Consider the following 15,420-nt stretch of genomic DNA (forward strand, 5'->3'; position numbering starts at 1 on the left):
TTCTGTTTCATGTTGAGTATAAAGTGAATCGTTACTTCTATTTCATCAAAAGTGAATAATAACTAAAACATCATCGACAGCAGAGTTAAGCCCCCCCCCCCTCTTACTGGACCCGCGGCACGCTGGCGGCGTCGCTGTGTCCTAAACTGGATTTGTGTTACGTATACCCTTGACTTTTAATAGGAATATCGTTAAAGACTTACAAGTATAACCCAAAAGACAACAAAACACACAAAGCTTAAAAAGATTCGTTTTTTTCGATGAAATTCAGTGAGTGCTCTGTCAATTCCATCGGCCGCAGCGATGCCGCCAGCGTGCCGCGGGTCTAGTGAGAGGGGGGGGGGGCTTTAGGTAGATGTCGAGGTCTTTGCTGCACACTTGCGTGCACGTGACTCCATCACAGCAGGTTGTGACATTAGGCCATGTTTATTCGATTATATGGATGACATGCTCTAAGAACCCCAAAACTGATGCGAACGTGCGAATAGAAAGATTTGTCATAAAAATTGCCTTCATTGTGCATATATGAAATCTACGTGGTCAGGAAGGCTGGGCAAATTAATTTTTTTCAAATCACTTAAAACACAGTGCACAGAACACTAGATTCTTCATGTTGTTCTTTCCCATCTCTTACTTGACTTTTGAATTGACTTTGTCATTCTACGACATTACTATCAGTTAATCGAACTATGTTTTGTTTCTTTTTACATGTATGAGCCTATATTTCCTCATTTTGCAGCTGTTTTGTACGATTTACAGTATGGTCGAAAAACTGTATTTTCGGAAACGGCCGAACATTGATGCGCGCGCGGATGTCATCCATACATTCAAATCAACATGGCCTTACGACATGTCGGATAGTGGCATGAGCAGCAGTTACATCTCCATCTCAAACTCACAGCCGGTAGGCAGTTCGACCCACGTCGGACGAACCTTAAAGGGATAGAGATTTTTCAATAATGAGTGGTGAGGTATTGCATTCTTTTGCTTGAATGTGTGTGCGTATGTATGTAAGTGTGTGTGTGTGTGTGTGTGTATGTGTGTGTGTGTATGTATGTATGTGTGTGCGTGTGTGTGTGTGTGTATGTATGTATGTGTGTGTGTGTGTGTGTGTGTGTGCGTGCGTGTGTGTGTGTGTGTGTGTGTGTGTGTGTGTGTGTGTGTGTGTGTGTGTGTTGGGGGTTGAACATTGTGTTTCCAAATTCGTAACTAAAGAAGGTATGGCTGGACTGCTATTGTGTTCAAATTACTAATGTACAATGAATGGCTGAAAATGTAGAAATAGATACTGCAGCAACAACAAAAAGGGCGACATTGGGCTGCTCCCCAAACAAAATTGTGGAGGGGATGAAAGAGGTACAAAATCAGGTTTTGTCCCTACCCTAGTTCCAATCAAGAAATTGCTCAAACCCTCCCTAGTTCCTGATCCAAAATTGCTCAACTGACCTTAGTTCATGGTCAAAAATTGCTCAACCCTCCCTGGTTCCTCGGCCAAAATTGCCCCAACCCTCCCTGGTTCCTCATCTAGATTCTTGAACACTACCCCCTTCCAATCCAGCCTCTTCCACCCCCCCTTTTCAATTATTTTTTTGAACAGTCCATTGCCAAAACATGATATAGCTGATCCTGACCTTGTTTTTGCCATCATCATTGCTGATGATCAGGAATTTGATTTCGGACATCCTCGTCTGGCACTCGCCGGCACAGCTGATCACAGCCTCTGGTTCAGAACACTCCACGTGGGTGTACCCCTGATATTTGCTCAACCCCTAGTGAAAGGACGGACAGGACAGACGATGGGTAACAATATAACATACATACATTGTAAATCTCATTCTAAAATGATTATCTTTAACATCGCCCGTTTTAAAGATTAAATTCTAAGCACTAACGTTGATCGCGCGTGTGTTGTTACTCTTTCTTAGACGCCATTGTACCCAAACAAACTAGTTTTTACCTTGAGAAGCCTGAAGGTAATTACAGGTTTACAAACTAGCTGGCGTTCAAGGGTGATATGTCTCTTAAGCCCCCCTCTCACTGGACCCGCGGCATGCTGGCGGCGTCGCTGCGTCCTAAACTGTGTTATCCTTGACTTTGGGAATATCATTCAAAACGTAAAAGTATGACCAAAAAGACAACAGAACACAAAAGCTTAAAAAGATTCGTTTTTTGTCGATGAAATTCGTTGAGTGCTTTGTCAATTCGATCGGCCGCAGCGTCAGCGACGCCGCCAGCGTGCCCCGGGTCCAGTGAGAGGGGGGCTTTACGTATGCTTGAAGACTGAAGGGTTCCATCTCGCGGTCGGGAAGAGTTTGGAGATCGCTCTTCTTGCGATAGATCTTGCACGCCGGCACCATCCATGGAACTTCGCGCTTCGGTTGGAGTATTTCTGAAAGTGACACGTAATGGTACATGTGTCATAAGGATATAGGTTACAAATCTTTGAACTTGATGAAGATTGGTTAAACTTGATTCCAACACAAGGAATAAGACCTGCCAAATCTACGACCAGTCTTCTATATCATGCGCTGAGCAATCGCTTCGACAGTTAGATAAGAACATTCTGTTCGTTCTTATCTAACTGTCGACCAGAGTGCCAAAATTGTCCATCTGAAAACATCTTTTAAAAGCTGACACCTTGCAGAATCTCACTGGCAAGTTTGTTTTGCCAGATTTAGTCGTTAAAGCAAACTAGAATTTCAAAGAGATCGATTGGTCGGGGTGACAGTCACTAGTCAAATCTTATTTTGTAGTCACCAGCCGTTATTAAAGTTATTTCCTCCGTAAAACTGAAGGTATAGTTTTTGTTCTGTCTGTGTTTATGTTAACAAGAAATTTTGGAGGAGGAAAACTCTCACTTTGGATTTTGGATTTTCATGATTTTTGGCATGTACTTTGGACAGCTTAGCTAAAGGTACACATGATGAGCTGTAGATTATGAGACTCAGAGTGTAATTTGAAGTCAAAAGGGGAAATGTTATATTTCAGGTGTTTTCCTATGTAGGACGTTGACTTGTTCAAGTGAGGGACAAAGGGGATTTTAAGCCATGCAATAAAGAAAAATACAGATAATCCTCATTACTTATGCAAATTCAATCCCAATTTGCATAATTTGCACTTCATTGTGTATATCTCTGTCTAAGCCACCTGCATAGTAAATAACATGAAAATCTGTTGCTCCTTTCTTCAGTTATTCTCCGTAGAAGATTTTGACAAATACACCATTGCAGTTCCAGTGACAGATACCGGGGGGCCCAAAATTGACCTTGACCTTTCTCCTCCCAACACCTACTCACATATCAAATATCATTACAATCCATCCGGACGTTCTTCAGTTATGCTGACTTTAAGCATCCTGACGCACAAACATACACACACGCAAGCACATACGCAAGCACACGCAAAACCATATCTCCAATGAAGAAGTTTGTAAAAGTGCCTAACCATAATTGTCTTCCGGTTCCAAAGGAAGGAAGGCCCACTGGTTTTCCTGGTACAGACGGTAGGCACGATCGGGGTCATCCTTGGCGAGCATACACGACAGCGCATTCGGGTGGTTCCGGCAAAAGTCGGTTGGTTCCGTAGTCTCCTCTATGCCAATGACAAGATGATAAATGCTAATCAAGTTGATGAAATTTGTAATTTTTGTATGTGCAGTATATCGTCTAAGAAATGTACAAAAATGACATTATTTGGGTAAAAATTGATATTATCACAGTTTCTGCCCCGAAATTGTCATAGATCAACTCTTGCATAATTTCACCGCGAGTACAAGAAAACAAAATAATGATATTTTCCGTTACCTGCCGGGAGTCCGCGAGTACAAGAAAACAAAATAATGATATTTTCCGTTACCTGCCGGGAGTCCATAGAGGTTGAGCTATGCAAGAAATGGCTGCCAGCCTTTGTGGGTCCGAGTGACCAGGAACCTCCAATACCGCGCTGTTCCCCGGAACCCGCCGAACTCCTGACGCCTGTTCGTCCCGATCTGTACGTTACCGACGGACTTGACATCCTCCCAGTTGTACGGACTCCCTACCTGCGATACGTCGATGAAGGTTAGACATCCAGATGGTAAGATAAGCCAAAAATAGTTAAGACTTTAGGAAATTTAGAAATTCTTAACAATTTTCCATAATTTACACTAATTTACACTAATTTACACTAATTTACAATAATTTTCAGTAATTTTCAATAATTTCAATAATTTTCAATGATTTTCAATAATTTTCAATAATTTTCAATAATTTTCAATAATTTTCACATTTTCACATTTTCAAAATTTTACCCAGTTGCTTATCCTAACCTGCGACTTTTGCAACGTGAATGATGCGATGCTTCTGGCCCTGTCTCCCTCGTTGTTGACTGCGATGCGGGTCAGAGTGTGGGGCGCTGCGAGGTCCAGTACGATGTACCAATTGTTGTAGTACCGACCCTCACCGCTCCATGGGTTCCAGTAGGTCCGAATGTCCCCATCCAGGGCTTCTGTGGCATCGTGTGTCACTCCGTTTATGTACGCCGGGTTACAACACGTGTAAACAACCCAGGACGGGTCCTGTGTCAGCCATACACCTAGAGAGGAGAATGCAGAGACGATGAGCAACTAGAGTTTGGCGACATCATACCTGCGTAAGATATTTAGAGCTGTTGTGAAATCTATGCAAATGACTTCCACATTTTTATAATCTACGCATAGTGTTGTTTACCTTTCACAAATTCACATATGTCATAAATACGACATTTTCAACATCTCCAGAGATGGAAGGATGTCTATTGCTACTACTACTACTACCACCGCCACATTTTCCATTTAATTATGTAAATAAGGCCCGTATTTGCAGGTGTTGTATGCGTTTACCTGCCATAGGCATAGATTACATGGACATGTGTTACATGTTTTAGTCCAATTGTGGAAAGCACCGGGATTATAGAATTTCCCCATTGATTATGCAAATTAGGTCCTTATTTACATAACTATCATCTAATTGCGTACATCCTTGTCTGAGCTACCTTTATGTCAAAAATCATGTAAATCCACTGTTCCTTTACTCTTTGAAAAGTTTTTAAAAAACACGCCTGCATTTCAAATATTACTGCAATAAATCACTTTGTCCTGGAGATGTTTGGATGCTATCAGCCATCCAAACATCTTGACCATAGCAGATTTCCATTATCTTCCAATTGGCCATGCAGATACCTTAGATAGAGATGTACACAATAAGATGCAAACAAAAGTTATGAAAATAAGGGCTAAACTTGCATACCATACGATACCATACGAATTCTTTCATAAAAGCGCTTCAATACATGTAACGTTAGCACATGTAAACCATAGCAGGTGGAACATAGACATATACCAAACTTTAGAATAACGGCCTAATCTGCCAAATTGATATCAATACGGAAATGTATAACTCCAAAGTGGTAAATGATGGAGATCTCATACTTGTATGCTTGGAAAATGCGTTTGAAAACTGGGCCTACAGTGTTAAAGTTCAGCATAATTCCACGAAAACATCTGTTTTCCAACATCGTTTCACGGAGGTTGGTTGTTTTAAAAATGATGCCATACATGTCAATTTTGGAAGATTTGATGTAATTTGATTGCAGCACCACAAAGTCCTGGTAGTGTTCCTTACAGGTTGGATTTCCGAACTCTCCAAGTAAAGGCTGGTGGGGGAGCTTGCAATTGTCATCTTTTTACCATATGCCCCGTTTTTTGTCGGCTCTCCCCACCAAAAAATGGGACATAGGTAAAAAGGTCACAATCTCCCACACTAACCTCTGCTTGGAGAGCAGGATTTCCGGTCCTTAATCATCACCTTTAAAGGGAATTCGTAACTGAAGACGTAAGACCATATTATGTTGATTTGATTATATGGATGACATGGTCTGAACACCAAAACTGATGCAAGCGACATCAGTGTCCGTTTTCAAAAATCTATATACTAGTATTGTTTTTCTCTTCAATTTACAGCATAAATTTTCTTATTTTTCAGCTGCTTAGTACGATTTACAATATGGCCGAAAACTTTATTTTCGGAACCGGACGGAACTGGTTGTCATCCAAATAATCACATTAAATTGGCCTAAGATCGGAACAATGTCAACCTTCCATTACTGGTACTTAAAGTCGTTAGCTTGAAGTGGTAACGTTGTGACTGAAGCCCCCCTCTCACGGGACCCGCGGCACGCTGGCGACGTCGCTGTGTCCTGAACTGGATTTGTGTTACCCTTGACTTTATAATGGGGAATATCATTTAAAACGTACGAGTATGACCAAAAAGACAACAACAAAATTATTTTCTTGTCGATGAAATTCGTTGAGTGCTTTGTCAATTCGATCGTGCCGCGGGTCCAGTGAGAGGGGGGGAGGTAAAACAAAGCACAAAGGAATTTCATCGACAAAAAACGAATCTTTTTAAGCTTTGTGTGTTTTGTTGTCGTTTTGGTCACACTTGTACGTTTTGAATGTTATTCCCATTATTAAATCAAGGGTAACACAAATCCAGTTTAGGACAGAGCAACGCCGCCAGCGTGCCGCGGGTCCAGTGAGAGGGGGGCTTAAGGGACCCATTCTTTATACGATCGAAGCACGATCACCGTACGATCACAAACTGGTATTCTGTGGATAGTCGTGCGTGAATCGAACAACATTCAGATGTGTTTTTACGGGAAAAGCTGCCATAGATCATTTCAAAGTCAAACAACATCAAATCAAAACAATGACCGTTTTTCTTTTAGGTGTATATGGACACATGATCTTGTGGTGAACAAATGTGCAATGAAGACGTTTGTACGACTGTCTTACCTTTTTTGTCTTCCGGAGTCTTCAGGTATACCCCCTCGGTCGGAACCACAACAATGAGGCAGAGAGTCACAAGGGCCCGGATGTTCATCTCGACAGCTAGCTCTACCGAGAGAAAAATGCTCCAATTGTAATTCTCAAGTACTAGTTGCCTCTATTTGTCTTTTGAAGCCATCATCAGAACCCAGTTTTGTAAACAATGGTAAGTTATATTTTTTTTCAAATACATAAACTTCATCGATATCAATAGAGATTCTTTGGTTGACAAAATGGTAATCAACATGAACAGAATAAGTCACACATACCACGATTATGACCCACAATAGACGAAACGATATACTTTTTAAAAAATGCTTCCAACTTGAAATCCCTAGGACTCCACTGAATGTAGAGACAGTTAAGCGACCAAAACTGGACTTGTATGATCTTAGCCTTTATGACGCGTAGGTATATGTAATGTAAAAAAAGTATGATTTGAAAAACAACAAAAATAACAGAACTGCCAAAACTGACTATATTCTTGAAATTCGGTTGAACTACGTAATAATGAGCGTATTGCTCGTTGAACGGTCGTCTTAATTGAAATTGGGTATAACGTACGGGACAAATTCAAAATGAAAGTTACCAACATAAAGTACAAAGTGAAAATGTAGTTCAAGAGCTAGTAGTACATACCTTCCCCGTGCCTCGCACACCAGCGTGTATAAACTGTAGTCTGTACCAGGCAGCGTTTGGTGCCCCTTTAAATAAGGTCCACCAGTGGGCAACGTAACGTCTGACATTTCACTTCCCTCAGTTAAGTTCCCTGTGTACAGGATATTTCAATCTTCCGCAGTTGCTATCAGATCCTAAAACAATGAAGTCATGGTCTACCAGGCTTTTCGATTAATTTTTCAGCTGATCAAGCGGTTTCACTGTCAGATCACGCGCCTACGAAATAGTTGAGGACTGATGTATTTGTTTTTCTTATCGAATGGAGCATACATGTTTTACCAGGTCATCAAGATCAGTGTCAAGCCGCAGTTACGTAAGCGTAGTTTCATCAACCAGTGCTTGTGCATGACTCATCGTATATTTTGGGGTGTTTTCACCAGACGGCATCGGCTTCCTGAGTCCTAGACTGGAAACCAGATCCTTCGCGCGATTAAAGACGATAACCCCGTTTGTCGGGGAAGGTCTAGTAGAGGATAATAGTTGGCACCCGGCCTCTCTTATGTTAGGGTCACATTTCCAAGCCGGGGCCCGGCCGGGCAGCTTGTGGGAACAAAAACGTTCATATAAAAGACAACAAAACGCACAAAACTTTTTAAAGATTACTCCTTACCATACGCCATGTATATTCTTGATATGCATTTTTTATTCGTTGTTTTCTCAAACAGCCCGGTGGGGCCCCGGCTTGGAAATGTGACCCTAGCCTAAGCAGCCGATCTTGCGCGAGAGGTAATAATTAGGAGCCCGTGTGCTATCTGTGGCGGCGGCGCAAGTTGCTTCCCCGGCCGAAGGATTAGCGACTGGAGCGCGGTGGTCTGGTACCCAGGCTACCTGAGTCAGGGCCCACAGAGTAGTTCAGGGCCGGTGTATTTGTTTTTTTACCAGTTCATCAAGATCAGTGTTAAGCCGCACCGTTTACGTACTTTGATTTAGTATCAACCATTTCCGACAAGCCGGTGCTTATCATATGCATGACTCATTGTACATTTTTGCGGGGGTGTTTCACAAGGCGATACAGGGATCCTGAGTCAGCCCTGTATCTACCGAAGCTGAGACAAGGCCATGTTGGTTCGTAGATATGAATGACATCATCTGGGAACCCCAAAACTGATGCGAGCGTGCGAAGGTGAAATACGGATGATGGACGGTCGGCTATCATATATTCTATTCTATTCTATTCTATTTTATTCTATTCTAATCATAACCTTACGGAGTGTGCTAATTTGTGCACGTTACCACAAAAATTAAATGTCCAGTTTGTATATTCAAATTGTCAAATGTCCATGCTAGCTCTCACGTTTTGTTTGTATGTTTGCATTAACTACCCGGTAAACCGCCCAGTGGCGTAAACACTTAGCCTGGGTGCCATCCTATTTCTACCGGGGGCTCCTACACTCGCTTCCCTCAAAAATGATTTTTTTTTCAGGGTAGCGAGTTAGGAGCCCCCGGTAGAAATAGGGTGGCACCCAGGCTATAACACACTAGTTTTTTTTGCACGGAACAATACAATAGCTGCATTCCCCGGACAGATTTATTTGATCCACTCACACCGAAAAGGACCCCTTCTCTTTTTGGGGGTTCTTTTTACGTGCTCGTGGTGCGGCTCTAAACTCCTCAAACACGGAACCTCCACTTAACGTCGACCTATCAGAGAGACGTCCCTAACCGAAGCTAGTAACTAATTTTCACCCTAGTAAATTGAGGAAATTCATGTGAAGTGCCTTTCCCAAGGACACGACGTCGGGGCATGTCAGGGGACTCGAACCCAGGACCTCAGGTTTATGGGTAAAAGACCCTGCCATGTGGAAAAGTACAAGCATTTAGTTGTTGAAGTCCTGTGGGACTTTGCGTGCTTTAAGAGATTGGACTTTGTAGCCTTAGTTTATAAATGCACCATGTCTGTACAGCGGTGTTATCTCATCATCTAACCTTTGACCTGAAAGCACAGGAATCATTTCCTCCCAAAAAGGGAACAAGTGTACTTTATCAGTTTATGTTCCTTTTCTTTCTGCGACAAGAACCCCTATCACGGCACGTAGTGCAAGATAAAAGACAAAATACAGAAGTTATGTACAAAGAATGCCAAAGACTGCCATGCAGAGCCTTATATAATGGAAAAAAATACTTGTATTTTATGACAACGAAATAGTAAATAATTTTCCAGACAAAATATCCTCCAAAACAGGTTGCCTAATGTTTTACTTGAGCTGCATACAACTTACATCAGAATCATTGATGCGACCTTCCATTGCTTGGTTCAAAATACCTTTGGTCAGACAGCGATATTATTAGGAGTATCGGGAAGCTCACATTGTTGACCTTTAACCTACATGACCTCTTGTGGTCTCATTGCGGTGAGTGCGGTTCTTCGAATTTTCCGGCCTCCTACATATTATACACTACCAGGCCTTGCTTTCACAGAAAGGAGACTGTCACAAAGCTTTGGAACGATGAAATCATCTTGTGAAGATCACGACAAAGAGGTGAGGGAATAGTTTTCTCGGCGTTGCGACGTAAAAAGCCGCTATGCTTGAGAAACCACCATGTTTACATACATACATAGGGTGGAGGGAGGGCGAGACAATTCCCTGGGAAACAAGCGTAGCATTTCTTTAATTTGTCTGCCAGTGGGCTCGCCGTTCATACTATCTACCTGTGCAAGTCACGTTCAGTGCTTTTCAGTCTTATTTGGACCACTGTGTGAAAGAGTGTTCAGCTATTTTTAGGATTCTCGTCTTTTTGTAAACAAATGTGGGAAAATTTAGGGCCCGAAAGTTTGATTAGATTATGGTGAGTTAGCCTGGTTGGTCGTTTTCCAAATATGGGCATTAGGCCACGCAAACAGGAAAATGAGTCTGGGACTGCTTATTACGTCACGTATTATTACATGTATTTCATGTACATGTCTAGAGATCACGTGATCTAACTGAGCTAATTGATTGGTGGGAACGCGTATACAAGTAGTTTTGTGGGAGCTACCATTGTGTGAGAAAGGGTGGTAACTTTGTTATGTATTGTGTGTGTTCTTCCGACAAACAGTATGCTTTGATGAGTGATACATAAACACCGCAGGTTACTATTAGTTTTGACAAAAAATAATGTATACATAATTACATGGCTCTGCCTCTGGAAAACAATCAGTCGAATAGTGAACGGCTGGCGATCCCGGCCCGCCGCCATCTTTGTAATCAGTATTCATCGATTCTTTGTAATCAATTTACTGATTAATCAGCAGAATTTGCCGAATTCTACTACTGTTGGGTCTTTCTCCTCCCAACAAAAAACGGAAAAATAAAAAGACGTATAAAATACCGCGAAAATACGTCGAAAATACCCCGGATCTTACCTCTGCTTGGAGAGTAGAATTCTATAACCTTTCTTTTTTTCAATTCGTAGGGGAGGTATGTTGTTATCCACAAAACAGCGGTTTCGATCGGGGGGCTAGTAGTGGCCGGGATTTTTAACGCTGCCCTCCCTTCAGTTAAAATCTAGCATAGTACAGTATGTTTGGACGAGTAAACATCACGGGTTACTGCATTGTAAACATTGCATGCAGACTACTGTATGTTTATACAAAATATATTAGTAGCCAGTGTAAACATGGCCCAAAGGGAGGGCAGTAGTAGGGCCCGAAAATCGGATTTTGAAAATCAATTTATTCAGTCATTTCTGAACATTATTCAAACAACACTATCACAATGTATAGCGACGTCGATCATGCAAAAAATACGATGTCGCTGTGATGTGAGAACTCACTGAAAATTGTCTCGCGAAACTAAGGTTATCATCGCATCGTACGGCACGTTTTTGCGCGGTTTTGAAATGCTCACATTATGAAGTTATTACGCAAATGTGCTTAATAGTGTTAGTAAATGTCATAAAGATATCAGCATTTTTATTTTATTTTACATATTTTGGGCCCTAATATTGCTTTGGTTGCCTTTAAAATCTCTGAAACCTCTGCTTGGAGAATAATACATTGTAAGCAGTTCTGATTACAATGTTTATCTAGCGTAATCTAGTGGATTAGTGCGCATGACAAGTCCAACAATTTGATTATCTTTATGTCAATGTGAAACTTTGATCTACTAAGGTCTCCCGCATACCCAGTTTCAGTTTCCAAGTAACTTAAAGTCAACCTAGAAAGAACCAAGGCAACCAAGCACCCATCTTACAAACACGTTGGCGGGTTGGGATCACCGATAGAGCTATATATAGCTAGTGCTCAGTATTTCGACTGATTGCTTTTTCCCAGGGCCATGTATACAGTATTTTGTATCAACATACGAGGGCGGTACAAAAACAAACGGAGTTTCTATCATAGCAGATCGCTGTCGCTGGTAAAAATACAGTGACAGACATCAGTCTCAAGAAGAGATGTTTCTTTATATTTGTGCAAAATTTCAACTCATTTCATACAAAAATGAACCTGCTATGATAGAAATTGCATTTGTTTTTGTACCGTCCTCCTACAGTAGTCCGCGACGTTTACAATGTAGCAACCCGTGATGTTTACTCGTCAAACAACCATACTGTATTATATTAGATGTTCCCGTTCTAGCTCTTTACATGTATGTGTATTATCGTAAAATTTTTTTTCATGTTATGTCATAAGCTAAAACGACTTCATATTCAACAATATTCAAAAGCTTTGAGTTGTGCATTTGTGATGCTTTTGTGTTTGAAGTTCAATTTTATTCTATCAATGACAAATCGTCCGCGTGAAAGCTCATTTGTGTTGGTTGAGTACATATTGGAATAATTTGAAGTTTTAATCCAACACAAATTTCGATTCACTGCTGATGTCATCACGTCTCCGACTTCCCGGCGTTCAACGCAGTGGATCGAATATCTGATGAAGGTTGGAGGTCCAACCGAAAATTCATGGTGAGTCAATTTTTGTGTTGGATTAAGGCTTCAAATTATCCCAAAATGACAAATCGTATTGTTGCTATGTTGTTTTTCTATTAGATGATAGAGGCAGACAAAGATCAACTTCAAGATGTGGAAGAGGATCACAACTGTACGGAAACACGCCGTGGAAAGACGAAACAACGGCGTATCAAGCTTGAAACTGGTGAAAAGCCACAGCAATGTCAGGAAAGTGAACGATCTATGCAAAAGAGAGGTAAACCTTCGAGAGGTAAGAGACACCGCTGTTCTCAGTGTGGCTACGCAACGGACATGAAATCCGCCATGACCGCACACCTCAGAATACACACCGGTGAGAGACCATATCGGTGCCAGCACTGTGAATACACTGCAGTCCAGTCGCAGTGTCTGAAAAGGCACGTCATGGCCAAACACTCTGGTGTGAGACCGTACATGTGCGGACACTGCGGGTACTCGACGGCAGACAAGCACGTCCTTCTGACGCACGTCAGGACGATTCACGGTGGTGAGAAACCATATCAGTGCGCCGTTTGTGACTACTCCGCGGCAAAGAAGTGTAACCTAGAGAGCCACATCATGGCCAAACACAGCGACCACAGACCACACAAATGCACCGAGTGCGCCTTTTCATCAGTGAGCAAAAAGAATTTAAAGTTTCACATGGCTACCCATACTGGTGAGAAACCATACAAGTGCACGGTATGCGACTATTCCACCATTCAAAAGCAACACCTAGCGCAACACATGGCCATACACACAGGAGAAAAACCTTACAAATGCAACATTTGCGACTATTCTGCCGCAGAGAAGTGCAATCTAAACAGGCACATGTCCAAACACACTGGACACAAGCCTTACAAATGTGACCAGTGCGATTATTCTGCTGCACAGAGGTCTCATTTGAAGTTGCACATGTCAAAACACACCGGCGTGAAACCATACAAGTGTGATGTCTGTGATTATTCTGCGGCCGTGAAATCGAGTCTAAGACTTCACATGACTACACACACTGGGGAAAAGGCTTACAAATGTGGGCTGTGCGACTATTCCGCATCACAGATGCCTCATTTGAAACTTCACATGGTAAAGCACACTGGCGAGAGGCCGTACAAATGTGACGTCTGTGATTATTCTACCGCAATCAAGTCAGCTTTAAGACAGCACTCGTACAAACACACCGGCGAGAAACCGTACAAATGTGGCATTTGTTCTCATTCTGCGGCGAGAATGTGTCACTTGAAGCGGCACATGGCTACACACACTGGTGAGAAGCCACACAATTGCAACCTTTGTGACTATTCTGCCGCGGAAATGTCTGATTTGAAACAACACATGATGAAACACAACGGCATAAGGCCGTTCAAATGTGAGATTTGCGATTACTCTGCGACAAAAATGTTTAATCTGAAGCGTCACGTGGAAAGACACACGCGTATAAAACCAATCAAATCTAATAATTCTGTTACAAAATTGTCTAATCTAAAGCGACACACCATTACACAAACAAAGAATGCAGTGTGATTACGCTAAGGCATCCTCCCGTACCAGGACCGTCTCTACCAGCCAATCGCGTTGCCTCTTGACCGTAGGCGACGACGTGATTGGCTGGGAACTTTTTCTCCCAGTAACAGGGGGAGGGGGGTTAACTGATTGGCTGATAGAGTTGGCCAGTGAAACGAGGACAGGGTCGTTGCTTGATGTGTACAAGCGGTGGACCTGGTACTAGTATGAGAGGATGCACAAAGGTTAAAAAGTATAACCTAATGTCTCAACAGTTAACGGAAACAGACCAGTTTATGAACTTCTCATTTTTATCGGCATTCTTCACAAGGCTTGAGGTACCTTTGTTTAACAGTGATTGTATCATAAGTATAACTATTATCAGCATCATTTCGTGATTTCAACTTCTCTGAACTGTTAGTCTTGGGGAATTTTAAGTTGTTTATACAGTAGTTGCATGCACTGTCTTGCGAAAGATCAAGGGAATTGAAGTTCGTCTAGTGACGAAAGTTCACTGATATTTTAGTAAGAATTTGTGTAAATGAAATTTTTTAAACTTCACTGTCTTTTTTAAGTCATGTGCTTGGTATTAAATTTTTGTACATATGGTCTAGATTGTATTTTAAATTTATATGTCGATGTATTGATGTATTATTGTATAATTTTTCTTGCTTCTTTTTCGAAAACTCAAAGAACTGTAGTATACAACATATGGTTGAATGTGAAATGTTAGGTGTAACGGGTCGATATTTTGTAACCAGTCGCTGTCGTGTGCCCGCGACGTTGGCGTGTTACGTCGAAAGGGGGTTAAACCGATCAACAAAATTATGAATACCTTTCATAACTTTTCAATGATTTTGTTCTATGAAAAAAAAGTTTTAGCTCCTGGGGCAATTTGGAAACGTTCAGAAGTATTATTACACAATAGTATTTGTGAAATTTCAAGGTTCAGAGGTACTTTACTCATGATTTACAGAAGATGCCATGTACAGAATAATTTTTTCATACCCTTTCTCGTCTACGTCCCTAGTCAAATTTTGCAAATGAGATCAAACCACAAGTGTTCTTGATTTACAACTGACGACTAAAGGAATGTTCAAAATAATCTACATTCCACCGAACTACGTTTGATTCTCGAGAAAGCAAAAAATTTACAAGGGGTATGTATGTATGGATAATTTTGTGGTATGAATAATTTTTTTGTTGACTGTACATTAGTGTACATTAGAAATTATGTTAAATCTGCATGCATGTCGTGCCAAAAGTACTTGATAAAAACCCGCAACATACAGTTTTTTTTAGAAACACCTTTATTTGGTGCAGGTTTCATACGTATACTCACACAGGTACTCTATGTCATCATCAAATGATTTGATCTATTGATACCATACAATAGATTTACAGTTATATATGTTCTTGAAAACACCCTTGTCTAACTTTAAAACTCCACATAAAATGTAGACTCAAATGTAATTAAACAGTGTAATTCGACGATACGGTGTATGAAT

The 15,420-nt window shown here is 41.3% G+C and overlaps 2 protein-coding genes across 3 annotated transcripts; one reads left to right on the top strand and one right to left on the bottom strand.

The window, feature by feature from the left end:
- Positions 1–3,450: 3,450 nt before the first annotated feature.
- On the bottom strand, positions 3,451–6,903 carry LOC136434270 (uncharacterized). Of its 2 annotated transcripts, none has more exons than XM_066426999.1 (4): positions 6,812–6,903; positions 4,307–4,572; positions 3,856–4,039; positions 3,451–3,591 (listed from the first exon to the last, which is right to left on the bottom strand). In XM_066426999.1, exons 1-3 carry the CDS (start codon positions 6,897–6,899, stop codon positions 3,881–3,883), a joined length of 513 nt encoding a protein of 170 aa, XP_066283096.1. In that variant the 5' UTR covers positions 6,900–6,903; the 3' UTR covers positions 3,451–3,591; positions 3,856–3,880. The 2 variants fall into 2 exon arrangements, with proteins under 2 accessions (XP_066283096.1, XP_066283095.1); XM_066426998.1 differs by having other exon boundaries at positions 4,289–4,572.
- Positions 6,904–12,472: 5,569 nt separating this feature from the next.
- On the top strand, positions 12,473–15,403 carry LOC136435621 (zinc finger protein 431-like). The gene has a single exon (XM_066429264.1). It carries the CDS (start codon positions 12,491–12,493, stop codon positions 13,931–13,933), a length of 1,443 nt encoding a protein of 480 aa, XP_066285361.1. The 5' UTR covers positions 12,473–12,490; the 3' UTR covers positions 13,934–15,403.
- Positions 15,404–15,420: the final 17 nt, after the last annotated feature.

The sequence above is a fragment of the Branchiostoma lanceolatum genome, chromosome 5 (genome assembly GCF_035083965.1).
Source record: "Branchiostoma lanceolatum isolate klBraLanc5 chromosome 5, klBraLanc5.hap2, whole genome shotgun sequence".
NCBI lineage: Eukaryota > Metazoa > Chordata > Leptocardii > Amphioxiformes > Branchiostomatidae > Branchiostoma > Branchiostoma lanceolatum.